Source organism: Pteropus vampyrus, unplaced genomic scaffold (assembly GCF_000151845.1).
Source record: "Pteropus vampyrus isolate Shadow unplaced genomic scaffold, Pvam_2.0 Scaffold12, whole genome shotgun sequence".
NCBI lineage: Eukaryota > Metazoa > Chordata > Mammalia > Chiroptera > Pteropodidae > Pteropus > Pteropus vampyrus.
In genome coordinates this window covers 13,071,314-13,098,373 of record NW_011888793.1, presented here as the reverse complement: position 1 = coordinate 13,098,373, position 27,060 = coordinate 13,071,314, and the positions used below count along the sequence as shown (strand labels likewise).

The 27,060-nt window shown below is 34.8% G+C and overlaps 2 protein-coding genes and 1 non-coding gene across 4 annotated transcripts in view; all 3 read left to right on the top strand.

Annotated features, from left to right (window-relative positions):
* Positions 1–594: 594 nt before the first annotated feature.
* EIF5A2 (eukaryotic translation initiation factor 5A2) lies at positions 595–16,758 on the top strand. The gene is made up of 5 exons (XM_011380373.2): positions 595–749; positions 1,425–1,624; positions 2,189–2,293; positions 11,388–11,519; positions 12,045–16,758. Exons 2-5 carry the CDS (start codon positions 1,460–1,462, stop codon positions 12,102–12,104), a joined length of 462 nt encoding a protein of 153 aa, XP_011378675.1. The 5' UTR covers positions 595–749; positions 1,425–1,459; the 3' UTR covers positions 12,105–16,758.
* On the top strand, positions 4,605–4,723 carry LOC111732823. The gene has a single exon (XR_002777734.1). It is a non-coding gene; the product is annotated as a 5S ribosomal RNA (ribosomal RNA).
* Positions 16,759–26,150: 9,392 nt separating the features above from the next.
* RPL22L1 (ribosomal protein L22 like 1) overlaps positions 26,151–27,060 on the top strand; it is a 5,035-nt gene continuing 4,125 nt past the window's right edge. Inside the window, exon 1 of one of the 2 annotated variants that reach the window (XM_011380362.2) lies at positions 26,151–26,278. In XM_011380362.2, coding sequence (XP_011378664.1) covers positions 26,270–26,278 — 9 coding nt within the window. In that variant the 5' untranslated portion in view covers positions 26,151–26,269. The remainder of the gene's footprint in view (positions 26,279–27,060) is intronic. The other variant, XM_011380354.2, reaches the window with a different exon arrangement.

The window sequence follows — 27,060 nt, the reverse complement described above, 5'->3', positions numbered from 1 at the left end:
TACGACGTCTCTTGAGTTCTCAACCCTGAGAGGGCTACCGACTCCGGCGGGGCACCCAGTGGCAGTCGCTACCATAAACTCATCATGGGTGGCTTGGGTCTTCCGCGGAGCTCACAGTGCAGAGCTGGGTAATAAAATACCGTATTGGGCTCTATCTCGAGGAGCAAGTGTGGATATGACCACCAAAGAAGGCTGCAAGCTGGGCCAGAAGTTCGAACCCAAAGTTCCCTCCACAGCCACGCGGTTGAATTCACCCGCCTCTGGAGTTCTGACGACTCGCACGTGACAACAGGCACGCACCTGAGGGCAGGGGCCACCGAGCGCGTGGCTTGGTTCCCATAAACTTCGACTGAAATCTGAACGCAACGAACCTAAAAGTTTGAGAGAGCAAGTTTCCTTGCTGACGAGTCTACCTTCACCATTCGGCCTCCAGAAAGAGCTCTTCACGCCGGAAGTGCACTAATCCGCAGCACGTGGGGTAGCCAGGGCGCTCTTCACGTGACTAGGCGAGGCCTCGGGAACCTTGTAGCCAATGGTAGCCCTAGGGGGCGGTGCCTGTGACGCTCCAGACCTATCCCGGAAGTGGGGCTGAGGTGGGGGCGGGAAAGGGCGGGGAGGCCGGGGTGTGGAAAGTGTGGCGGCCCCGCCCCGTCTCTTGGAACTGCCGCGGCCGCCACCGCCCCCGCCGCCGCTGCTGTAGGGGACCAAAGCGGGTGCGCAGGCGAAAGGCGCTCTTTCTTTGCTGAAAGGTGAAGACATGCGGAAAAACTGGTGGGGCTGGGACTGGAGCGAGGCAGGGCCGGGAAAGGCGGCCGAAGCCGAGTCCTAATGAGGGGAGGAGAAAGGATGGATGGGGGAAACAGAGGCGAGCGCGGGACCCACCAGAGCTCAGGCCCATGCGGAGCCGGGCCAGGCTGAGGATGCCGGCAGGATAAGGGGGCGCATGAGAGGCCGGGGCTACGACGACGCGTCCGGGAGTGTAGTGCGCGCCCAGTGAGCGAGGGCTAGGTGCTGCTGGCCTGGTCCTGTTATCCCTATCCTTCGTGGGGACGTGCGGCCTGGGCTGGGTCCCCCGCAATGGGGATCAGGGCGGCGGCAGAGGGCCGGGAGGTGCGGCGCGGCGCTGTGCGGGAAGGTCGCCGGCTTCTGCGGTGGGACGATGGGGGCCGGGATTTGCGGCTCCCTGCGCTGGCGCGGGTACCCTCACCCCTAGCTAGCTCTCTGCAACTTCCTTCCCCACCTCTCCACCAAAGGATGGAAAAGTTTGTAGAGGCCAAAGTTAGAAAGTGCCCACTGTTCTTGGGTAGATGTTCTATAAATGCACAAATAATAGATCAATGATGCTTGGCACGTAACCTGTTCGAAATGAGATATTTCTTTATCTTTGTGCCCGTTGTTAAAAAGCAAACAAACTTTTCGCGTAGTTTCCTCGGAAAAGCTACTCTCTCCTCAGCCCACCATGGCGGATGAAATTGATTTCACTACTGGAGACGCTGGGGCTTCCAGCACTTACCCTATGCAGTGTTCGGCCCTGCGCAAAAACGGCTTCGTGGTGCTCAAAGGACGACCATGCAAAATAGTGGAGATGTCAACTTCCAAAACTGGAAAACATGGTCATGCCAAGGTAAGTGCCCTTCCAGGTACGTCTGCGTTGATTTTGATCATTTGCTTTACATTACAACACATGAGATTTCTATACTTAAAACTTTGAAATAAGCACTTTTTTTTTTCCTTCCCACAATTACTGAGTGATCAGCTATTGCTTTGCATACTGAAAGGTAGCATTTCCTCCTTGGGCCCTTATAATGTTTCATTAATTGGGAACCGAAACTTTCCTGAATCTTAGTGAGTTAGATCTGTTCGTTTACAAATGAGAAAACCTGTTCTAACGTATTTCTAAGAAACCTAAGTTCATCATTTTTCTTATTCACTTTTATAATTGAATTATTTGGCTTAATTGAATTACTGGGCTGTATATGATTTAGATCTTGATATGTCGTGATGCTGTTTAGTTGTTCATTCTTCTTAATTCTGTGCCCACTACATTTTTTTAAGAAAGTAAGATTAGATGACCTTGAAGGGAAAAAGAATCTGTCATAATCGTCTTTGGTATTGTGCTCTTGTGTATGTAATGAGTGATATACTTGGCAAAGATTAAATAGGTCTCCTGTTCTCCCTTCTCTGTTAGGTTCACCTTGTTGGAATTGATATTTTCACGGGCAAAAAATATGAAGATATTTGCCCTTCTACTCACAATATGGATGTTCCAAATATTAAGAGAAATGATTATCAAGTAAGTAATAATTTCCTTTAGAGTGCTTCTTGTTTCTTAGAGGTGTAAATACATTCTGCTATCAGTTGTAATTCAACAGAAGCCAGAAGTAGTGTAGATTTTTCTACAATTATTAGGTAGAATTATCTTAGAAATTGGAGAAATAGTGATATTTAAAATTTGTACCTTATTCAGGATTATTCTACTTTGCTATTTTTTAACATTCTTGCATTTTTAAAAAGTTTAACACTTCTTGTTTCTCAGATTAAATGACTGCATATTCTGCATATTATGACTGAATAAGTTTAATGTTTGGTTAAATTACTATTCTCTTTGTTGTAAAATATTTCAAATTTAGATGACTCTCTCATATGTTTTATTTCTTTTCACTTATCAGACTTAAGACTTCCAAGAAATTATTAGAATTCATGTTCCACCAACCAAGTTTGTGTATTAATGAATGTGAGTCAGCATTCGATATTCTTAAATAAGTTGAAAGCCTTAAACATAAAGGGTAAAGTACACGGTCACTGAATATGGTGAAGAAAATTTTTAAAAACTATGTAATTGTTTTATTTCTATTCCGTGACCATGCTGTGACCTTTCGTTAAATTATAGGTATAAACTTCACATTTGAGTTCCAATTATACATTTGGATAGGTCATGTTTAATGACAGCATTCTGTTGTTTTGAGTATTGATAGTAACCAAACCATTGACCTCATAGGATGTGGGAGCTTAGATTAATCATAACTAAAGTCTTTCTTGAAAGTCTTCCATTTCTTTGTCAAGCATACCATATCTAGTACTCTTTTCTGTTCATTTTACATAGTGAGAAATACGAGTGTGACACTTAGATTTGTTTTATCCAGTTTAAATTGATTTCTTTCTATACCTTTTATTGTATGACATAATTTTTAAAGAATACTTCTGTCAACTGTAATTACCCATGACTTTCTTTTACTCTTTGTCCACATGTAAACATATTTTTACATGGTTTTAATCTAGTGAGCAGTTTTATATTTTTACTTCCCCACTTATGATTTCTAGGTTGCTTTCGAGCCTTTGTAAAAATTTGAATTGTCTTAGTATAATAATAGCAAGTGGTTTGTTTGTTTGTTTGTTTATAGTCAGGCATTTCTGGGTTTGGATTCAGTTCTGCTACTTTCTGGCTGGATGACCTTAGATAAATTACACAACCTCTCTGAGCCTCAGTCTTTTCATCCACAAAAGAGGACATTGTGAGGATTAAATTACCTCCTAAGTTAGATATATACCAAAAAGTAGTTTTTTTCTGCTCTCCCTTTTCCTGGGTAAATATCCCACTTAATCATTCCATTATTCTGGAAACACCTAATTTAGACATGACATATAGTGATGTTCAATAAACATTTGTTAAATGCATAGGTAATTATTCATTGAGGTAAGAATAGTGTAGCCAACTAAGGCTAAGCATAGAATTTTCTTTTGCCGAAAATGGATTTCTGTTTTAATTCTGAACGTGAATGTTTTGACTATTCAACATTTATGATATTCATTAACATGCAGCCAACATAGAATACTTTTGCTTTTGAATATTTCAGAAATATGATATCAGTAATTCAGATATTACCAGTAGTTCAGATAATTACTACTGTGATTGAATTAGCCAATTATTGATTGGAGCTCAAGATTTAACATAAAGGAAAAATTTGATTTGTGTTTTATTTTGAGATGTAGCAGGGCCTGGACTAGAGTGAAGGGAATGAGGTAAATGAGTCTGTTGTCTAGAGCACAAAATTTTTTAAAAAAAGGTAGGACCAGTAACAATACTAAGCCACATAGGAGCCTAAGGCAAAAGGAAAAATCAGTAATTCTGATTCTATCATTATTTAAAATTTTGATATTTTGTTCATCATGGAATTTTTACATTTTTAATCTTTTAAAATATTGAGTTAAAATATTTGTCTTATGGCTGATACTTCTTTTTGATGCCATTTTAAATTTTTCACCCAAGACCAAGTACTTCACTTGCCTCACTCTTGTCTCAGTCTTCGGTGTGTAGTTTTTACTGCAGAGTGGATAAGAGAATAACTCAAGCCAGGTAATCTGGGTCCAAACCCCTGCTTCAGCACTAACTGTGTGACCTCCTTTGGCAAGTTATCTAACCTCTTGCCTCCTTTCTTTATTTATAAAATGGAGATAAAAATAATAAACCTTTCATGGGATCATTGTGAGATTTATATAGTTAATACTTAGAACAGTGCCTTGTAGAGTAAGTACCCAGTGATCACATCCCTTCATTATCAAGTCACCGTAGAGAACTTATTTCTGTTCATTTCAAAAAATTAGTAGTCTACAGCCATGCCACCCTGAACACGCCCGATCCCGTCTGATCTCGGAAGCTAAGCAGGGCCGGGCCTGGTTAGTACTTGGATGGAAGACCACCTAGGAAGACCAGGTGCTGTAGGCATAAAAAAAAAAAATTTGTTCTGCAAGCTTTACCCATTATATTTATTGTGCTGTGGAGATCTTCACTCACCTATCCCAAGTGCCTTGATTAAATTCCTACTTATTATTTAGCTATATGTCCTTTGTATTTGCTTTATTGAGTATTTCAAGTGCCAGTTTGGCAGTCAGCTAGAGTGAAATATGTATATGTTATATATATAATATATTATATACATATTTATTATAATAATTAAAAACTAAATATTTAGGAAAACAAATACATTAATATTTATAATTTTATCTTTATGTATTTTAAAATAAGTTCAGAATGAAAGAAAAATTTTCTCCAGACTTCCATTGCAAGATGCAGCTAGGTTTGAAATTGCTAATTTCTTTTACTTTTCCCCAAAGTAGTTATGTTTGTCTGGAGCTCAGTGATGGTGTAAATGCAAATATATCCAGACACCGTAGGGAATCCCCAAATTTTAAAATATAGAAACACTTGTTCAGACTCTGGCACTCATTTGAATCAAGTTTCTTAAGAAGATTCTATGTTCCTGTATATACAACACAAGTGCCTTTTCTGCATTCACTAAAGTTTTATCTGTCATTTGAAGACCATTTTTCAGAAAGAAAACTAACTGCTGCAGGATATATTAAAGCACATATTGCGGACCTTTGGATTGGTGAATTGCCAAATCTATGAATATTAAAATCATAGTCTATTCTTCAAATAAATGGTATGCCTTTTGGATATTGGCATATGTGAGTTGAATTCTATTGTTACAACTTAAGAAAGAACAACAACAAAGAAAATAATGATTCTATGTGTTCCTTGAGGTTAAAGTCTTTTTATAATTTTTACCTGTTCTGTGGCATCTTTGTGTTCCCTGGTGGAAGAAGTCTTTCTTTAAGAATAAAAAATTTCAAAACTGGCAGATCCCAGTATTTCAGGAACAATAAGCAAGTATTTTGCTACAGTATCATTAGGAATAATAGTAAGAAGAGCCACAACCTTTGGTTCCTAGACCTGTATATTATACCAATGGGAGAAATAGTACCATATGTTGAAATATATTGCAACCTGTTAAATAGCACCCAAACCCACAAAATATCACTCAGCCGATGGCAAAGATGACACTTTCAATAGCCCAGTTGACACAGGCAAACTGTTTTCAAATGACGGAGTGCATAGACCATTGAATTCTCTGAACATTGTCCTGTTCTCTTTTATTTTGCACGTCAAATGAAGTTTTTAGTCAGAAATGATACCAAGCGCAATACTGACAGGAATGTGGCATTCTATAAATTCACAGATGGGATTTTAGCAGAAGCACTGCAGGCAGAGGAGTCATTCCTAGAATACCTAGAATAAGAATCTAATGGAATGAGTGCAAACCACTGCCTCTTCCATGAGGGAAGGAATACAGAGTCGCCAGGTGGCCTGCTGTTACCCCTGGGGAATGGTACCATATCAGGTACTTGGTAGTGTATGTAGTCAGATCAGCTTTGGTGAGAGCAAGCCTGTGTCTTTGAGTCCATGCCACCAGGGCTACTTTCTTCATAAGCCAATTGAGCAAAGACTGGAAAGACTACATAAAGAAATTGAAAGACATTCACAGATAGAATTATCTTGTCCAGCTAATTGTCTCCCTTTGTAACAGATACCCTTTGGTATTCATATAGGCACATTCTCTAACTATTTGGAGTCCTTCCACATTACCATTTCCCCACATTTACTGTCACCAATTTTTCTGTTTGTTCTTTCAGTGTCCTTGACCTTCCACCCAAACTCTTAGGCATTGCCCATAATTAGTGTAAATGCAAACCTCTGGTTCTTTCTTCTTTCACGTCCAGTTCATGAAGCTTTTCTCACCTCCACTATCTTTCAGGGCCCTCTCTGAATAATTTCATCAAATCACACATAACCATCTAGAAACCATTAGGAATTTTCTTTTTCAGTCAGCAGGTCATAGGGGAACTCCCCATAAAGCCATTGGTATAAATTAAGGGAGAAGTTGTTGATGTAGCAGAAGAGGGTGCTTTCTTAGTCTGAGCCAAGTTCTTATACAACTTGTTTGTGACCTTAGGACCTGCTCGAGTTGATCTCATATATGCTACTTCCACTTGATGATGGAGTGCTGCTGTGCATACCCAACTTCATGGCTTGGTGGGTCAGATTATGCTTCCAGTTGATGATAGTGTTATTTGCTTAGGTTTTAAAATAATGATCAAGCATTAAGTCTCTACCAGGGACCAGCAGCTCTAAGTAAGCAGCTTGAGAGGCTGGAAGAAGAGGAAAAGGAAGAAATAGAAAGGAAGAGGACTTAAGTCTGGTTGTTTGAAATAGAATGAGGAACAAAATTAAATTCAGAAATTATGGCTCAGAAGGCACCTGTAGTGATGACATGCCTTGTCTAGCCTTCTGTTGTATACCAATAATTCAAATACAGGCAAAAAAATCTTTATAATTCTCCATTTTTAGTGTTCTTTCTAATTCTGATCACATCCTGGGCAGAATCCGTAGTCACTAACTCTTCCCATATCCTTCCTTTTAGTTCACGCTTTGCTTTTTCAACTCCTTGTGCCTCTAACCATTTAGCGGTTACAGTGCTCTTCACAGAATTCTTATACACCATAGCATTTTTCTTCTTCACTTTTTATTGTGGAACTTTTCAAAATATAATGACCCCCATATATCCATCATCTAGCTTTAACAATTATCAACATATAGCCAGTTTTGTTTCATCTACACCCCACACCTATTTTTTCTTTCTGTACCCCTTACCTCTTGATTATGTTGAAGCTAATATCAGATATTATATCATTTTTCATTTCATCTGAAAATATTTTGTTATATATTTCTAAGGATAAGAACTATTAAAAAATCAAAACACACTGTGGCACCAGAAAAAATAGTAATTCCTTAATACCTTCAAATATCTAATCAGCCAATCCATATTTATATTTTCTAATTGTATAAATTTTTTTTTTTTTTTTTTTTTTTTTTTTTTTTTTTGCTTTTTGGGATGTGATGGTTATTGTTTTTGTTTTGTAATTTATCTAAATCAGGACCTAAATTAAATTCACACATTGAAACCAAGTGGTGTATCTCTTAAATTTATTTTAATCTATAGCTCTCTCTCATGCACTAGAGTTCTCTCTCTTCCTCCCCCTCTCCTCTTTCAATTTTTTGATAAAAAAAAACCTACATCATTTGTTCTGTAGACTTTCTCACATTCTGTATTTTGCTAATTGCATTTCCTTATCGTTTAACATGTTCCTCTGTCCCATATGTTTCCTGGAAATTGATAATTATATGTAGAGGCTTGATCAGATTCAGTTTAGATTTTTATTTTCTTCCTCTTCTTTCTGTAATACAAACTACTCCATAGGTGATGTTCTGTACAACCATCAGGTAAATAAGTCTGATTGTTTATCTTTTTGTGATGTTAGTAGATATATAATTGCCTCAACCCATTAATTTATTAGGGGAGACAAAATAATCCTTCATTTCTTCATTTTTTTTTTTTTTTTTTTTTAGCCAGAACACTTTTATAAAGAGCAACTTCCCTTCAATAATTTTTTTGTTTACCCTTTGGTATAGTATATGATAGGAAAGACAATATAAATGCTTGATTCTTTTTGATTACCAGTTTTCAAAATGAATTGGTGCCCTAGTATTCAGTGAAGATGACTAATCAAGTGGTTTTTTTTCCTCTATGAACTTTACCGTATTTGTATTTCAATCCATTGCAGTTACTAAACTTATTGATTCTCAAATTGTTCTATCTTCAGCCAGAAGGACCTTATTCAGCTTAGCTCCTGAGTCCCTGTAATGCGAGCCTAGTGGTCTTGTTAAGCTATGTTTACTAGGATAACAGCTGGCTCCTGGTTCATCTTGTATGCTTTCTTCTCTGGACCTGGAATTACTCATTTTTCCAAGGAACCCGATAGAGAGAAATAACACCTATGGGAGAAATAGCACCATACATTGGGTTATTTTAGTAGGAAATAATAGATGCCACATTCTGGCACCAGTATTTTGTGGGTATATAAATTTCATTTGTCAGTCAGCAGCTTAGTATACTCCTGCATGCCAAACACCTCTATTATAAGTTTTCTGACCCTGCCCTTTCCCGTCTCCCTGCTTGCTAATAACAAGTTCAAAGGCATCTTAAAGTTATCAAATGAATAGATTGGTTTAAAGATAATGATTAGAAGGAAGTATTTAGAATTGACTTATAACTGTCTCCTCACCATTCTTTCCTGCCAACTCTGTAGAACCAGAGAGGGCTTTGAGAGAAGATGGAAAAACAATCGCACAAAAAATGCCTAAAATTCAGCAATGACACCATTAGCTTTTTTTTTTTTTTTTTTTAAGACTGCAAATTACAGAAGGGAAAATAATACCTTTAGAGTGGATAAATCTGGCAGATACTCCCTTAGCCAACTGATCAAAGTTAACATCACAAGTAATAGTACGATTGACATCATTTGCCTCTTGGTGGGATACCCAGAGGACACCTCACTTAGTAGTATCCCTCCCAAAAGTTTATTACCTGAATCATGAGGAAATAATTAGACAAGCCCAAAATAAGAAACAGTCTATAATGCAGCAAACCTGTACTCTTCAAAAATGTCACTGTCAGGAAAGACAATGGGTGAGGAACTGTTCAGTTTAAAAGAGACTAAATTAACATGACAACCAAATACAAGATATGATCCTGGAGTTGGGAAGAAAAAGATGCTATCAAAGACAATATTGGGACGATTGGCAAATTTAAATATGAACTATACATTGAATAATGTATTAGCAATATTGAATTTCCTGGTTTTGAAAAATAAACTGATTATATAAGGATATGTCCTTGTTCTTAGGAAAAATACACTGAAGTATTTATTACTAAAGAGTCATGATGTGTGAAATTTATTCTCAAGTGGGTCAGTAAAAATAAGAAAAGAATAAGAATGTGTATGGTATGTATTTTATATATTTTATATATACAGAGAGAAAAAAATGCATGTGTGGTTAAATGTTAACAATGGATGGATCCAGGTAAAAGATAAGAATTTTGTTGCATTATGTTTATAACTTTTCTGTATATCTGAAAATTTTTAAATAAATAATTTAAGATCAAATAATTCATTTTTATTAATTTTATTTTTCTATAGCTTAGTTTTTTTGGGAATTTTAATTTTATTTCATAAAGCAATTTATTTTAATAAGATACTCAACATACAGATACATTTTACAAGACGTTTTATAATATGTCTATATATTTTTATACTTGAAATGCTTTCTATTTCATCCCACAGTTTATTTTATGAATTCTTAAAATCAAAAAACAATGTACCACCATTATATAAACATCAAAATACTAGTATTACTATTTAGCTTTATGTTTCAGTCACTAATGGCACTGTGAACCTTTAACTCTTAAAATAGACAAGTTCCACTTCAGAGAACTCCTACACTTGATCTTAGCCAAAAGGCCGAGAAGCAATAGGGAACTCCTAAAAAGAGTTGAAATCAGAAAGATCCACCTCAAAGCCTGTAGTTATTTATTTAAAAATTATACTTCTACATAACTTCTTTGCTCCCCCACTCCTCTACCAGCCACCTCACAAATAGTCGAAAGAGATAAAGATTAATTAAAAGTGTTTGCGGTTGCTTTATAGGATGGTTTTTGTTTTTTAGATTTTAGACATGTGCAAAACTGAAATCTCCTATGTTAGTTGGGGTTTCTGTAGAAAGCCAGAGCCAGATTTGGTTGCGCCATAGAGGAGAGCTATGGTGCACCTGCGTTATATCCTAGTGGTAAAAGGGGGTTCGGGGCCATGTCTTTTGACTCCTTTTGTGTGTGTCAACATTAACATCTGTATTCTGGATAATTGCCTTTTATAAAAACTGTTAGAATTCTAGGCACACTGCTGGTGTACATGCTTTTAGAATAAATTAATGCAGCCTGGCTGTTTCCTCATGCCTATAACAAAAAAGAATCAATTATATCAAAACTGCGCCTTTTGCAAATTAGGTTGATTAGGTTTTGTTTCATTTTGTCATCAACAAGTTAACCTTCGTCTTTTTAAAAAAAATCTAGTGGTGTTAGCAGTGAGTTAGAGACTAAAAATTTTCCACTTAACTTTGTTCATAATGAAATTATAAAACACATTGTTTGTGATTGTGAAAAACTAAAAATAACCTTTATGCCCTTTAATGGGAAAATGGTTGAGTCAGTTACAGTTTATCTATGCAATTTTGAAGTGGTTGAAGAGACAAAAATAAGTCCATATTTTCCAGTTTGGAAAGATTTCTAAGATATGTTATTAAGTGAAAACAGCTTGCCGAAAAATACATATACTGTTTTTTGAAGAACAACTATATTTGTAGTGTGTACATAAATGTAAATGCTTCAGGATACACTACAAAGAAGCCTAAACTGTTTAATAATGCAGAGACTTGGAGTGGGGGGGTGATAGAGATGCAGGGAAGAGTGAATTTACACTTTTAGTCTGTACATATTTTATACTTTTGTTTGTTTAGCATTTTTAAGCACCAAGAATATATTAATGTATCACTGTGTGCTTATACTAATTAATGAGTATTGCAATTTAACTATGTAAATATTACAAAGGGGTGGGTGTAATCTAATCAGTGCAAATGATATCATTTCTTTTAATAGCTGATATGCATTCAAGATGGTTACCTTTCCCTGCTGACAGAAACTGGTGAAGTTCGCGAAGATCTTAAACTGCCAGAGGGTGAACTCGGCAAAGAAATAGAAGGAAAATACAATGCAGGTGAAGACGTACAGGTAAAGACACATGAGAAGATTTTTTTAAACCATTTTATAAAAATTTGGCCTAAACTAGTTAGCATAAAATACCATATATGAAATGTAGCTTTTAAATACTGGTGAAATGCTGAAAATGATCTCTATAAGGCAGGTTTCCCATGACATCCTTAGAGACCCATTACCAAAAAATTGTCAAGTGTTCATTTTTGCTACATAGACAATGTCAGCCGCAAATTGTTTTGAAGATCAACTTCTGAGCTACCCTTTTAAGTATAGGAAAGAATGCTATGGGAATATATAACATCTAATAAGTTTGAAACATTTATAGCTTTTATTCTCTCTATTCCAAGGAAGTTGTCTTACAAATTACAATTTGAGAAATTTCACTTTAGGAAACTATAAAGAAAGTAGATTTTTTGGTCTTGGAATACCTGTTTCCAAAGTGTATAACATGTCCACAAATGTACAGTATATAATGAATTAAATATATCTTATATGCATATTGCCTTCTGAATAACTTTTGTTTGCATTTTTCCCTTCTAGGTGTCTGTCATGTGTGCAATGAGTGAAGAATATGCTGTAGCCATAAAGCCCTGCAAATAAAAATGGGAACGTCAGGCATGAGCAAACTGTTTAGGTCTGGATCAACTGCAGATCTAAAGTTTGGTCCTAAGTTGTCACCAAAGCTATGGCCTTCATAAGCAACCTCATTTATTTTTTGTTATCAAATTGTGCTGAGTTAGTTTTGCAGGCAGTTGGTAATTTTAAAAATATCAAGATGTGTAATTCTTTTTTTTTTTTTAATTTTATAGGTGTTTTTCCTATAACACTCTTGTGGTTTTCCATATGAGTCCAGAAATAGACAAGGTAGCTTTAGCTTGACCAAATCATTCCTGAATTTTAGTTAAATGATAAATAAACCAGGGTTTTAAGTGAAACAATGTAGCTCTAGTGGTATTTAAATAACCACATTTCAGTTGAATTCCTCTGCATTAACTTCAGACTTAATATCATAGAGTAAGTAAATTATGGATTGGAACTGTCACAGTTTCAGCCTGTGTGTGGCAAGCACAAATCCTTAAACAAAAATATTATCAAAAAGTGTCAGTTATCTTAGCAGCCATGTGTACCCACCTGTATTATCTCAGTCCCACTCTTCTTTGCTAAATTGTTGGCCAACTTAATATAATCTTATATATGGTGATTTTCATACCTGCTTATGGTTGACAGGCATTAACTGTTGGGTGATTATTAGTCACATTATAAAGAAGACAAGGAACAGCGGCAAAGGGGGTTGATTAAAGTTACAGGTTTTTATTTAAGGCCTTCGTAATCAGCATAAAAATAGAAAGTTTCTTTCTAGTTGTACTTTTGCTTTTAACTTTTGTATTCTCTCTGTTTAAAGGAGTGAACTGCTTTATTGGATACTATGCAGTGCTTTTTGTCAATTATGTTGATTTTTTAAATCAATTATATTGATAAATTATGTCAATAAAAGTTGGTATTTATAGTAGTCACTTCTTTCCAACCATTTGTAAGTAGACTTTTTGACATCAAAATATTTATTTGTAAGACAAAAACTGGAATTCTTACTTCGAATTGATTTGGAACATGTTAAATTTATGTACATTTTTTTCTAAAGTGGAATGAAAGTGAATTAGAATTATGGAAGAAAAGTTACTTTATGTGATAATCATTATTTAACTTAATAAGTACATATGTGTATTTCTTTTCTGATTATCATGTGACTTAATTCTGTTACTCATGTGAAATATAACTAGGAAAGAATTCTATAAACTGAAGTATTTTAAAAAGTGTTTTAGATGATTTTGCTACATTTCTGTTTAGGCTTTTACATTATATATACTTCATTTCCAGAATTCTAAACATTGTCACAGGGTTTGTGAGGACCTTCAACTCAATAACGATAATTATACTGGAGTGAAACTTAGAGCAAGATTACTATTTTAGTAATACCATCATTCTCTAAGACTGATTATGATACATCTCCCATCATGCCTTGACTTATATAAGGCCTCTATTCTTATCATCTAAAGGAAAATATATAAGATGTTGTAACTGTTCTAATTAGTGACTGGAAATTGCATTAGGAACAGATCTCAAAGTTTTAGTTACTTAATTTGCTCATACTTTTAAGTCTTGTGTTAGCCTCAGCAAACCCACTTGGACAAAAAGCAAGATACTTTAAGGAAATGCAAGGAGAATTCTAAAGCACAAGAAGTGTTGAGGTTGTAGTTAATAATTTCTAGTGTAACATTTTAGCTTTTGCCCATCTAAAGCTCAATTAGGAATTAGGCTAAATTCTTTCCAGTATTCCATTTGAGTATCTACTACATACTGCTCTAGTTTTTTTAGTACTTTGTAATGTGTATCTTACTTGCTACTTGTTGGCATTGTTACCCACAGGAATTCCAGAGAGTTATCAATCTGTGCTGCTTGCTGGTCATACATATGACCCCAGTTAACCATGGTAGTATTCTGGTTCAGTATTAGTTATGGATCAGCATGCCCTTGTTCTTCCTAACTCGTCAAACTTCACATAAATATATTTTCGATAGCGAGGTAAGTGTATATAAATTATAATAATGCATCTCTATCTTCATACCTTGAATGGCAAAACCTATTTATGCATAAATATTTCATTTTAAGTACTATAATGAAGTATAAATACTCTGACATATAAGTATAGATTTTAAAGATACGGGACTTTGTTTATTTTCATGTAAGTCAATATATGTTTCTCTAGAACAAAATATTTCATTTAGTAAAGCTTTATAACATTAAAAAGAAGCAGGGAAACATTTTTTAACACAAAATGGAAGTGACTTCGTTCTTTCGTGACATTAGAAATGTTAATAGTTGATTACTAGTATTTGTTGTACTTTTTTGTAGCAAATGTTAAGTATTACAGGTTACCATGTATAGAATGTAGACTGTCATGATGATAGATTATACAGTGATAAACCATTTTTGTCTGCAGGCATTTTACCAGTTTATATAATATTAACAAGTGGAATATGTTTCTTTTTAGAACACCATTTTATTTCTACTGTAAATACTTTGTTATACCTTATTTGCTACAAGGTTGTATACCCTCTGAAATAGTCAAATCATTGCTACTTTGACTTAGCATTTGAGTCATAATCATAATTATGATGTTTCTTTCATGCTCCCCTCTAAGGGCTGTCAGTCACTTGAAATTGTTGCTAACCAAGCTCTTGAATCTGTTTCCATTGATGATACAAAATTCAGTACCAATGCTTTATAACAATTACCAAAACTTGCCTGCAGCCAGAGCATGATATCTTTAGTAGTAGATACTTCAATAAAGTGTTTAGGCTATGAAATTTGGGGACACAGTTTTTCATTATAGCACAATATGTGTGCATGTGCACACATAGCTTTGTATGTTTGTTCTTTTTACAAAGTCTTTCCAACTCTTAAAAGTACTGTAGTCTGGTAGTGCCTCAAATCTTGGTAACTTTTTTTTTAATTTACAACTTTTCCAGAATTTGTTTTTGTACTTTAAAGTTTCTCAATTAGATTATTTCTAGTTGAGCTGTAATTTGAATGCTTTGTTCTCAGGGCTGTTTGTGCTAAGAGCTGAAGTTTCATTATTTTAAAGCTAACTGCCTGAAAGTATATTGCAGAATTTTCCCAAATTGTATTACATGCAAATAAAAAAATCCTTAATGTTAACATACTTAAACTATATACCGAATATTCAAGAAAAAAATTAGAACGTTTCTAATATCTGTACTGGAATCTTGCCATATTTTTTCATTTTAGAATAGAATTTGATAGTCTTGTCTTAGAATCCTATCCTCAGTGATATATTTGAAAGCATTCCTTTAGCATGGACCCAAAAGATAGTTTCAAAGCCAGACACTGATGTAGTAGTACTCAAACATATTTAGGGACAACAGATCGAAATTTATAATGCTCTTTTGAGTATATTAAAATGTTTACATATTGAATTCTATAATATGAACGAGGAACAGACTTACTATGAGAAAATCCGGCTCTTAAGAAGAGCCAACAAAAGGCATATTTCCATAAATAGTATATTATTTTGAACTGATCAACAGTTTAAAATTTTCTAACATCATTTAGGCATAACATTTCACAGTTTTCGAGCCTTTTTCCTCCTGTTATTAAGGCAAGTAATAGACAACCAAGGCTTAAGAAAACTTTTTTGTGGAAAATCTTAAAATTGAGAAAATTCAATGTATTAACTTTAATCTATTAAATTTTTTCCTTCTGAATTGGTTATATGGCATCATTATTTGATTTTAGCAGGGAACATTTGGATTTAACTTATGGAGCACAGGTGTTCTGTGGGTACATGGCTCAAAGTCACTATATCATTTAATGTTTTTCCATTAAATAAATATCTGAACATCAACTTAACTACCAAGTGAATGAAGTCAAGTGCCTGAAAAGTGCTGTATACATCTAATTAACACATTTTCCTTATGTGAAAGATGCATCTTATAGCAGTGCCTATCAGGCTTTCACGCGCTAGAAACATAATTGTTGCCAAAATTTTACCATCTACCACTATTCCTCTCTCCTTCAAACAGGTTAAAAACTATGTTACAATTGAAAAAAGAGGTTCTTTTATTTATATGAAATCCCTAAAACTATTTCTTAGTTTTGGTAGAGTTAGATTTATCTTAGTTCGAGATTGCACTTTTGAAAACCTAGACACTAAACTATATTCAGTGATTACTGTACAGCTTGTCATGAGTCATAGTTGTGATCTTTCCTGAAATGAAATCTTTATTGTGGTTAATATCTATGATAAATAAGCACTTGTGCTTGTTACAACGTCTAATGCAAATTACTAGTTCTACACTAGAATAATGAAAATGACTATTATGTACTTTTGTCCTCCTCTCCAAAAAGGAAATAGTTTGAATAGCATTGTCTAATCCAATGGCACTTTATTAGTAATACATTTTATTTGTCTTAGGTGTAGGAGAACTCTTTCTTTTACCTGCTTAGACTCATGTTTTAACTAAAACTTTAAAAGTGTAAGATATGTAGTATTGGTATTGTGCATTTTACATTTCAAAAATGGGAAAAATTCAAATGTTAAGTCTTTGGCTATACTAAAATACTTGTTAGAATCCTTTAAAATGTAGATAGTAAACAATTGTAATTTTTTGTTACATTAAAATGTATTTGTTAAGTTCATCGGTTATATTAAAAATAAAGTTAATTTAACAGCTTGCACTATTGTATATATACATTTCTAAAAACATTTTCATACTAGAAAATTATATGACCTTATATGTAGATCACTATTTTTAAAAAGTCTAACTTTTGTTTTTATTGTGTTTTTATATTCTAGGTCCTTATTAGAGAATGGCCCAGCTTTATGGCTGGGAATGTTAATTTCTAAATTTTAGTTCCAAATTTAGGTACAATGATGTTTTTATTTTTAAATTTTTAATAGCTTTTTAAAAATTTAAATTAGTTTCAAGTATACAGTACATTGGTTAGACATCTATATAGTTCATAAAATGATCCCCTCAGTTGCTCCCTCCCTCTCCTGGCCAGACAGAGAGGAGGGATGTTGCAGGGCTGGGCGAATGGGGTGAAGGGTTAAAGCAGTAAAAATAGCTTCTTAAATATGTAAAATAGGCACATTGTTTAAAATTCTACAAGTACAAGAGTAAAAACATCTTCCCATCTTCATCCTCTTCCTGCATTCTTCCAGACATATTAACGCAGAAGAGGTTAGTGGGCTCTCTCCTACCCCTGACCTCCCAGGGTCTGAGGTGTTCCTGCCCTACCATGGCTGCTATTCTTTTCCCACAGTGATATGAATGGTGTGATGAGTCCCTGAAGCAAACCCTTCACCCTTTCCCGTTCCTCGCCATGTCCAATCACACATCTGGACAGATTCATCCCTAGATGGCTCGGCAGTTTCTTTTCTACACTGTACCATTCTAGAATATCTCTGTGACTCCCTGACATGTGAGCCATGCCAAGACTACTATAGCAGTTGTCACCTTATATCCATGGTGAGTATTACTGATATCATAAGCTTCCAGATCCAGCAAGCATAATTGGGCGGTAAAAGAAGCACCAAGTTAGAGTCTTCCATCCCTCAGCTTTGCTCTCTTTTGCCATTTGCAAATACCAATAGCTCTGTTTCCCAGAGGTAGACTTAGGAGGGGAAGTGAAAAGGGATTAATTATATGTTACCTGTCAGCCTGTCTGAGTCTCTTCTCCCCCAGCCCCAACCTCATAATTAAACATTCTATCCAAATGGAAGGTGCCCTGTGGAACTGCCACATTTAGAACTCATACCATCTGTCTAAAGTGTGTTCCACTGAGAACTTAAAACATCTATCCCCACAATACACTAAGCAGTATCAGTTACAACCACTAGGTGTGTATTGGCTGGCTCAAAAGGTCCCACCTACAAGGTTATTATCAATCCGCTGTCTAATTTGAGAGTTATTTCTGAATCCAGTTAAAATAATTTTGGCCACACCCATGAACATGTCCTATCACAATGTCATGTCCCATCCCAGTGTTTGAGAGCACAAAAAAGGCTTGGCAACTTCAGTTGCCATCAGATCTCCAACACAGATTCTAGCTGGGAGAATAGAGGTTCACCTACCTAACTGAAAGTGTGTCTACTTTTTTCGTTCACAATTATGTGTGTGAGTTTCACTTAAATTGTCACTCTAGTTCATTTTTTTTTCTTATACCTATTTTATTGTTTGTTGGTTATTTTATTTTTTTAAATTAAGTTTATTGGGGTAACGGTTAATACAATCATATAATTTTCAGGTGTACATTATCATTTGACATCTGTATATTCTGTTGTGTGTTCACCACCCAAAGTCCAGTTTCTTTCACACTCTAGTTCATTTTAATTGCTGTACAATCAATGAAGTACATCTTTTGGAGAATGTGTGTGTATGTGTGTATATATAGAGATAGATAGATATTGATGTAGATATAGATATATAGTGTATTCAGAAATGCAAGAATAGTTAAATATTAGAAAATCTATTACTATAACTCACTCCCATGGGAAATAGATTAATATGTTAGGAAACCTCTCTTAATAGTATTTACTATATCGGTAAGTCTAAAGAGAAAGATTATATTATTTTCTCCATAGGTACTGAAAAAACTTTAGATAAAACAGTATCTATCAAAAATATCTTGAGAAAATAGAAGTGCACGAATACTTGTGAAACATAAATGTATTTATGTTTATATATGTTAGCACAGTATACATAACATGCATGGGTGCATATGGATGCACGCATGTGTACTTATATGTACACATGCATAAATGTCTATGTGTGTGTAAAATTCCAAAAGCTAGCCTTTTACTCCATGGAAAAACACTAAAGGCATTCTCACTAACGTCAAGAACTAGGCAAGAATGCCCACTATCTTGACCACTATTACATTGTTCTGGAAGTATTAGCCAATTCTATTGGATGATAGAAAATAGACACATTAGAACTATAAAAGTAAAAGAAAAAAAATAAAACTTCTATTTTCAGGTGACCTGATAATATACCTCAAAAATCCCAGATAATCAATGATAAAGCTAACTCAAAATTATTCATCAAGATAGCAGAATATAAGATTAACATGCAAAAAATAAATAGCTTTCATATACAAAAATAACCAACTAGAAGATATAATAGAAGGAAAACTTCATGTACAGTAGCAATGAAAAAATGTAATAAAATTATAAAGAAATGTTCAAAACCTATATGAAGAAAAGTAACAAACACTCCTGAAAGACAAAAAATTGACTTAAACAAATGGAAAGACATTTGTTATTCTTGGCTGATAGCTCAACATTATTAAGATGATAGTTTTACTAATTTATAAAATTAGTCCCAATAAAAGGCATTCCCAATAAAAATACCAACAAACCTTTTTATGAAGTTAAACAAGTTGCTAAAAAGTTTATATGGAAATATAAACATGAAAAGAATAGCTAGGCAAACACTGAAAAGAAAAAGCTATGAGTGGAGACTAGCAGTAGCAAAAATTGAAACATACTACAAATACTCTGTAATCAATATAGTGAGGTAGTGGCAAATGAATAGAAGGACCAATGGAATGGAATAGAAAGTACAGAAATATGCCCAAATACATATAGAAATGTAGTATATGATAAAGTTGGTATTGCAGACCACTGGGCAAAGGTTAATTGTTCAACAATTGGGAAAATATATTTGGTAGAAATAGAAGAATTACATACAACATACCCAAGAATAAATTCCAAATGAAGCAGAGGTCTATATAAGAACAATAAACTCTGTAAGTCCTAAAAGAAAATATAAGTGAATTTCTCTATAACTTGGTTTCTTTTCAACTATGACTGAAAATCCAGATACAATAAAAAGCTTTGTAGAGAGGAAGAACAAATGATAAATGGAGTAAAATGTTAATAGTTGGTCAAAATCTAGATAACAGACATTTAAATGTCTATGTGTTCTTTAGACTAATTTTATAATTTTCAGTGAGTTTGAAATAACATAGTTTTTTAAAATTAAAATTTGTGTAATGCCATTCAATTTTATAAATGTAATTACTTGTGTAATATAAAGGATACCACACACACATTCACAAATATGTACACTCTCAAAGAATTAAATAGCAATTTCTAAGCAAGTGGGATTTTAGATAATTTTATACAAATTCTTTTTTGCTTCTCCATATTTCCTTTCATGAGCATTTCTTCTGGCATTCAAAGTTAATAATTCTGTTAATTTAAAAAGTTTCTCAAAGCATTTTTTATACTAGTGAAAAATGGAAATAATCTAAAAGGTGAATGACTTAGCTAAAAATGACAATAAAATTAAGCAATGAGAAAAGATGCTTGTCTCATTTTAAAGGTTGATCAATTATTCAGAATTCCTGTGGCATTGTATAACAAGAAAATCTTACTTCTGAAACTACATTTGTTAAAAATAATAAAAACATAATAAATTAGGTTTTCCTAAATACACTGAGAAAAGATGCATTGAAACAAACATACATTTTTTTAATCATAATTTTAATGCTCTCTAATCAAATTAGTAAAGAAAGGGCAAGCAGCAGTGACTTCAGTTCCTATTTCCCTGCCTGGTACTCTTGAATTTCATTTATGAATATGTAACGAAGAACATTGATAGGTTGGGGGAATTAAAAGCAATATTCTTCAGTAGTAATGTTTCTCTTCAGTGCCTCAGTGTTGTTTGCACAGAAGGCTGTAGCACATCCTTTGTCAAAGCTGTGCAGTTTTCTTTCATAGGACCATTCAGGCTGCAATGTCATTCAAGCATATTTTTCTGAAGAGATCCAGTGCCTCATAACACTCAACATGCTCCACTTTGTAGCACATGACACAGAAAAAATACCATAGAAATACTGTGAAATGGTATTTTCTACATATACAAAATATATTTTTTTACAACACTTAAATGATAACATTGATGACTGGAAAGAGAAATTTACAGATTGCTGTTTTATAAATCAGCTTCTAGCAAATAAATGGGGTTTCATAATAAGTTAATATCAGAGATGTAGACATTGTCTACTTTCTGTGTTACAGTGTGATCTTTTGTGTCGATAGTAGAGCTTAGGCCTTCCAAACTGTAACACTAAGGATGAGGGATAAGGTAGGGGTAAGGTACACCATTTGATTCTGTAAGAAACTCAAGACAGATACAGAGCTGCAGGAAGACCAAATGTATGAAATACAAATGGAACTTGAAAGAGAACTCTGTTCAGACCTTTGTTTGACTAAATGTCATAGTATTTTTTCATGGTTCAAAATACATATTGGTAGTTACATAGATAAATGTTTATTAGAATATTACAAACTCATTAAAATATTTATAATCTTTCTGTGACAAAATATCAGTGTGGATTTTAAAGTTTATGTTGACCACAAGGTTTATGTTTCTGCAGGTGTACATTGATTTGCATGTTTTCAATTACAAAAATAATGAAGGTTGTGAGAACTGTCTTTATGACAAATTATATTTCTGTTCTGAAATATAATTTTACCATAAATGACAAAAATGCTTTTGTGTGTGTCTATTTCTGGGCTCTCTATTCTATTGGTGTGTGTGTCTAACCTTGAAACAATATTCAACTGTCTTAATTGTGGAATCATTAAAATAAATCTTAATCCGTAGGACAAATTCTGCCACTTTATTTTTTCCTTTTTCAAATATATTCTGGCTATTCTGGTATCTGCTTTTTCATATTGGTTTGAAAAGAGAAGGGAGGAGAGGAAAGGAAAGGAGAGGAGAAGGGGAAGGAAAAGGGGAGGGAAAGGAAGAGAAGAGAAGAAAGGAAAGGAGGAAATTAAGCTGTTGCTTGGTATCACATTGAATCTATAATTCAGTTTGGGGAGAATTGGCATCTTTGTTATATTGGGTCTTCCAATTCATGAACATTGAATGTCTTTCTACTTATTGGTCTTCTTTAATGTCTTTCAATTATATTTCATAGTTTTGCATAAAGATCTTTTACATCTTTCATTATTTTTTTCCTTAGGTATTTGATATATTTGTTACTGAAAATATCTCCTTTAACTTTATCTTCTAATTTATTGCTAGTTTATAGATATGCATTAGATTTATGTACATGAGCTTTGTATCAAGCAATCTTGATAAAATCACATTCTAATAATTTATCTGTAGATTCTTTTAAATTTTGTACATATACGATTACATATCAATTGCAAAAATTAACATTATCACCTACCTTGCTGTATAGCATAATGCTGGATATGGTTTTCTAATAATATATCTGTAAATATAAATATATATGTAAAGTATACTATTCATATATTATACATTTTTATGTATAGTATATTTTATACTATATTTTATATATTTTTTTTCCTGGATGAGATTAAACTATATTTTTCCTCTCTCAAAATGTCCTTTTCAGGTTTTAGTATCAAGGTTATGCAGGCCTCATAAAATAAGTTGATGACTGAACGAGTTTGTGTAAAATTGGTATCTTAGCCTGCTGGCTTAGGCATTGGTTTATTTTAGGAAATGATCCCAGGTAACAGAACAAAGGAACTGGAAAGTGTGAAACTGGGAGGAGCAAAAGCAAAAAAATGTTCTGGGGACAAATGATGCTTAATCCTGCTGGGCTCTTCCACGCAGTGATATTGATGTACTTATGAACTGTCCACTCAAGAGAAAGGGGAAGGTAACAGCAGCCAGTTTGGGGCAGGTATAACTTAATAGCATCTCCCCACATATATTACCTCTACCCCATGGCTTCTCTAACTTGGGGCATGGGAGACTTGTGGGAACCTCCCCACCAACTCTAATTTACACATGTACAACCTGGAAATGTAAGGGAGTTAACATACCATGGGCAACCATTGACCAATGGAGGACAGGAAACTGGATAAATGTTCCTCTCTTCTGGATTAAAAGGTAAATTGACAGAATGTGAGTTAGAGCATAAAAAGCAGTTGTTACAATTAGCATTATTTCTTTTTCAAATGTTTGGTAGAATTCACTGGTGTTTTTCTTGTGGGTGTTTTTCTTGTGGGAAGGTTTTAATTAAAAGTTGAATTTATTTAAAAGATATAAGACTTCATATTTTCTGGTTCTTGTGTAAGTTCTAAGATATTTTTCTAGGAATTCATTTATTTCATATAATTTGTCATATTTTGGTGTACAATTGTTACTTTTCTGTACAGTTCACATGTGTTTAGGTTTACTCACAAGTTAGCCATTTTCTTTGCTCACTATTTCTTTTGCCATATAGACCTTTCTAGGATCATTTTCTTTCCTCCTGAAGTATATCTTCCAGAATTCCTTTACCGGGAGTTTGTTGGTAGCAAACTTTCAATTTTGTTTCTAAAAATGTCTTAAATGCATTTATACTCGAGAGGTAGTTTTGTACTTTGTAGCTCTAGATAGACAGTTATTTTCTCTCAGCACTTTGAAAATAATAATTCTCTGCTTCTGGGTTCCATTGTTGCTAATGCGAAGTCGACTGTTAATACAACTCCTGTTTGTAAATATTTTGTCTTTTCTCTCTGAACGTTTTTGAAATAATTTCATTTGTGTTTTGAAATTTCACTACAATGTGTTTAGATATGCATATCTTTTAAATTATCATGCCTTGGTTTTACTGGGCTTCCTGAATCTGAGAATTCAGCCATTATGTCTCTAAATTTTGCCTTTCGCCCAGTTTCCCTATTACATCTTCTAGATCTCCTATTTGACAGAACTGGGACATTATTACTCTGTCATTCATGTCTCTTAACCTACCTTTTATATTTTATATCTCTTTGCTTTTCTAAGTTGCATTCTAAGTAATTTCCCATTCACTAATTTTTTCTGCAGCTGTGTCTACTCTCCTGTTTAACTCATCCACTCTCTCTAAAGTTTTTATACTTTTAATTTCTAGAAGTTCTATTTTGTTCTTTCTAAAAATTCCTGGCCAATTTTTATTTTTTTTTTTCCTGGTTCCCTTATCATATTTTAAATACTTTAACTTTCAAGTATATTAAAGATACTTATTTTATATTCTGTATCTTATAATTCCAATATATACAGTCTCTTATTTGGGTCTGATTTTATAGATTTTGGGGGTTGATTTTCACTCATGGATGAAATTTATGATTTTCATCCCTGTGTTATTTAGTGGTTTAAAAAAATTGTCAGCTTTTTTTCTGCAAGTTTATCTCAGGGTATTCTTCTTGCTTGGATTTAACGTGTATCTCTTCAGAGAGCATTTGCATTTGCTTCTTCCTGGCACTATCAAACCAAGCACACTTTAAACTACATTTTTAGGTTGCAGCTTTTTCATGCTATTTGAGCAGAGCTAATTCTAGACCCAAACTCCTATCCACATGCCCTTGTCATTTCTGCCTCCAAAAAAATTCTTTTACTTTTCTACCAGCTTAACCATGCATTAGTAACTATTTATAAAATCATACTTTAGCCAGTTTTTTAAGATACTACATACATATGAAGGGCTTCCACTGTGAATTTAATCTGCCATATTGTCCTATATTTTATTTTACTGATCTATTCAGGCTCCAGTATCATGTAGATCTAACATCTGAAGTTTATAATACACTAGAAATATGTCTATCATATATTACAGTATTTTACATTTGAATAACTGGAAGGAAAACTTCTCCCTCATTATTTTAAATTGTCTTGGCTCTTTTCAGACACTTACTATTTCATATATTTTAGAATCATTGTCAAAATATATATCTGTGGAGGTATTGACAGGCACTGTATTAATATATACTGTCTCTGTGTAAAATTTGGGAAGAATTGAGTTATTTACAATATTTAATCATGCCATCTGCATATTTATGGTTAATATTTTTAAGTTTTTTCCTAATTAAGAGAAATTTTTTTTCTATTATAGTTTCTAACTAGTTATTTTGGGATTACTAGTTATTTTGATACACATTGTTTTAATATCCCCTTTGTACAAATAACTTAATAGTTCTTAAGGGTTTTTTGGTCAAAACATGGAAGGCTGCCAAAAACAAGCAAAAAAATGATAAAAGCCTCAAATAATGACTTAATTTCAAAATATTCAACAATACAAGGATCATTTTACTCTGCAGCTTGGGCAGCCCTTAAGGAGGAAATAATTGCTCTTTATTTTCCCCTAAATGTTTTGAAAAGAAATGAAATTATTGTGGTTCGTGAGGCGAAGAACAAAAAATCTTGAAAATGATTTCTAGGAATTCCATACCTCTATTCATAGATACAATGTATGCTTCTTTAAAGCATAGTTCTCACTATTACTAATCTGTCATAAAAGACATCCATAGTTGTCACTTTCTATGGTCACTCTCCAAATTAAAAACAAAAGTCCACCCCTACCCGCTACCTCTGCCCCCCACCCCAGTGTCATAGTTTCACACACACAAAAAATACTGCAAAACTCTGAGAGGCATGGCACTTTCATGATCTGACGTCAATTTACAATCTTTCAAAACTCAAAACCTATTTTTTTTTCCTTTTGTCATGACTGTAATCACCCCACCATCGACCCTCGTGTGCATTATACATTTTAGTAGTTTGGTCTCAGAAAACATTCGTTGAATTTTGACTGGGAGGTACTTAGGTTGGGCGTCAGTCCTAGGGTAAACTCTAAAACCATGATAAAATAAACTATATGCAACATGTGAACAAATGAGCACTACGTGGTTTTCTTTTAAAGGTTTATTTCCCCCAGAACCTAGTTTATTTTGACTCCCCGAAACACTGATTTCCCTCAACAGTCATTTAGAAAATAAGGCATAAACAAAACAGATCTCGAAATAACTTTTTTGCTAAAGGACTATAATTGTAGTAAGATACAGTTGATCTCAGAACGATCTGAGACAATGCTTTGCCCTGATCGAAAAGAAGACCCAGAAGATCAGTAAAAGATTCCTACATCCCTCGGGTGTGTGTATCTGCGTGCGGGTAATTGCGGGGCCACTGTGGTTAACGCGCGCTTGTCGTCACCAGCGGAAAACCGTGAATCATTTCAACCACTGCCGCTAGGGGGCGCTCCCAGCAAACCTGACTGCCTGCTGACCCTACACTCCCCCGGTTTCCTGGGTTACTGGCTTCCGCGCTCCTCCCCAAGTTCTTTCTCTTCCGCTAGGCGAAGATCTTACGTTCTCGACGCGTGACGCAGCACGCTTAGATATAAATACGTGCCAGTGCGCTGCCGCTTCCTCTCTGATCGCACGGCCGCCTTTCAACATGGCGCCGGTGAGTGTGCGTAGTTTCTCCGGGAGTGTCTTACCCCAATGTAGATGATTTTCGCATCTGGCGAGTTGGGGATTTCTCGTTGAGAGATAGAGGGAGGGTAGAAATGGAGGCTGGGTCAGGAATACAACCAAGATGTTACGCCTCTAAGTTTTTCCAAAATTTCTGGCGACTGCCATGCAGTCTGGTGGAGTTGGAGCTGGGCCCGGCCTTGGCTTAGGAAGGGTGGTCGTGCGGGCGTAGGGAAGGAGGCACGACGATGAACGGAGCTGGTGGGACAGACGAGATTTGGCTTATTTTATCCCTCGCGCTTGGTAATGCTGGTGCTACTGTATTTATTTATACTAGGAAGGAAATGGGGGTAATGGATCGGGTCTGGGCGGAGGGAGGTTCGAGACGCACGCCACTCCCGAGATAGCCCCGATTACAAAAGTTCCAGAGAACTTTAGAACTAAGTTGGGGAAGCAGTTTCTTAATTACTTCATCAGGGAATTATTGTAAAGGTACAAGCCACACGAATGTGCTTCGAAGATTATAAGTTATTGATCATGCAACCAGTAAGATGTTAAAACCGGTCCAAAGAGCATTTGGAAAATTAGGTGTGTGTCGGAAATTTACCAAAAAACGTGTTAGGATAAAATTGCTGGGTTATATACAGAACTGGCGATGCCCATGGAGGCCATGAACCACGTGGGATTATCTGTTCCACAAGGCAGTGTTTCCAACTCCTAAATTAAAGCCTCAGTAGAGCTTATATTGCCCAGTCAAACCAGCTCCTAGTAATC

Bases quoted from the DNA above. Each gene is read 5' to 3' on its own strand.
- EIF5A2 (XM_011380373.2), top strand. From the start codon at position 1,460: ATGGCGGATGAAATTGATTTCACTACTGGAGACGCTGGGGCTTCCAGC. The intron at 1,625-2,188 runs GTAAGTGCCCTT...CTTCTCTGTTAG, and splicing joins GAAAACATGGTCATGCCAAG to GTTCACCTTGTTGGAATTGA. The intron at 2,294-11,387 runs GTAAGTAATAAT...TTCTTTTAATAG, and splicing joins TTAAGAGAAATGATTATCAA to CTGATATGCATTCAAGATGG.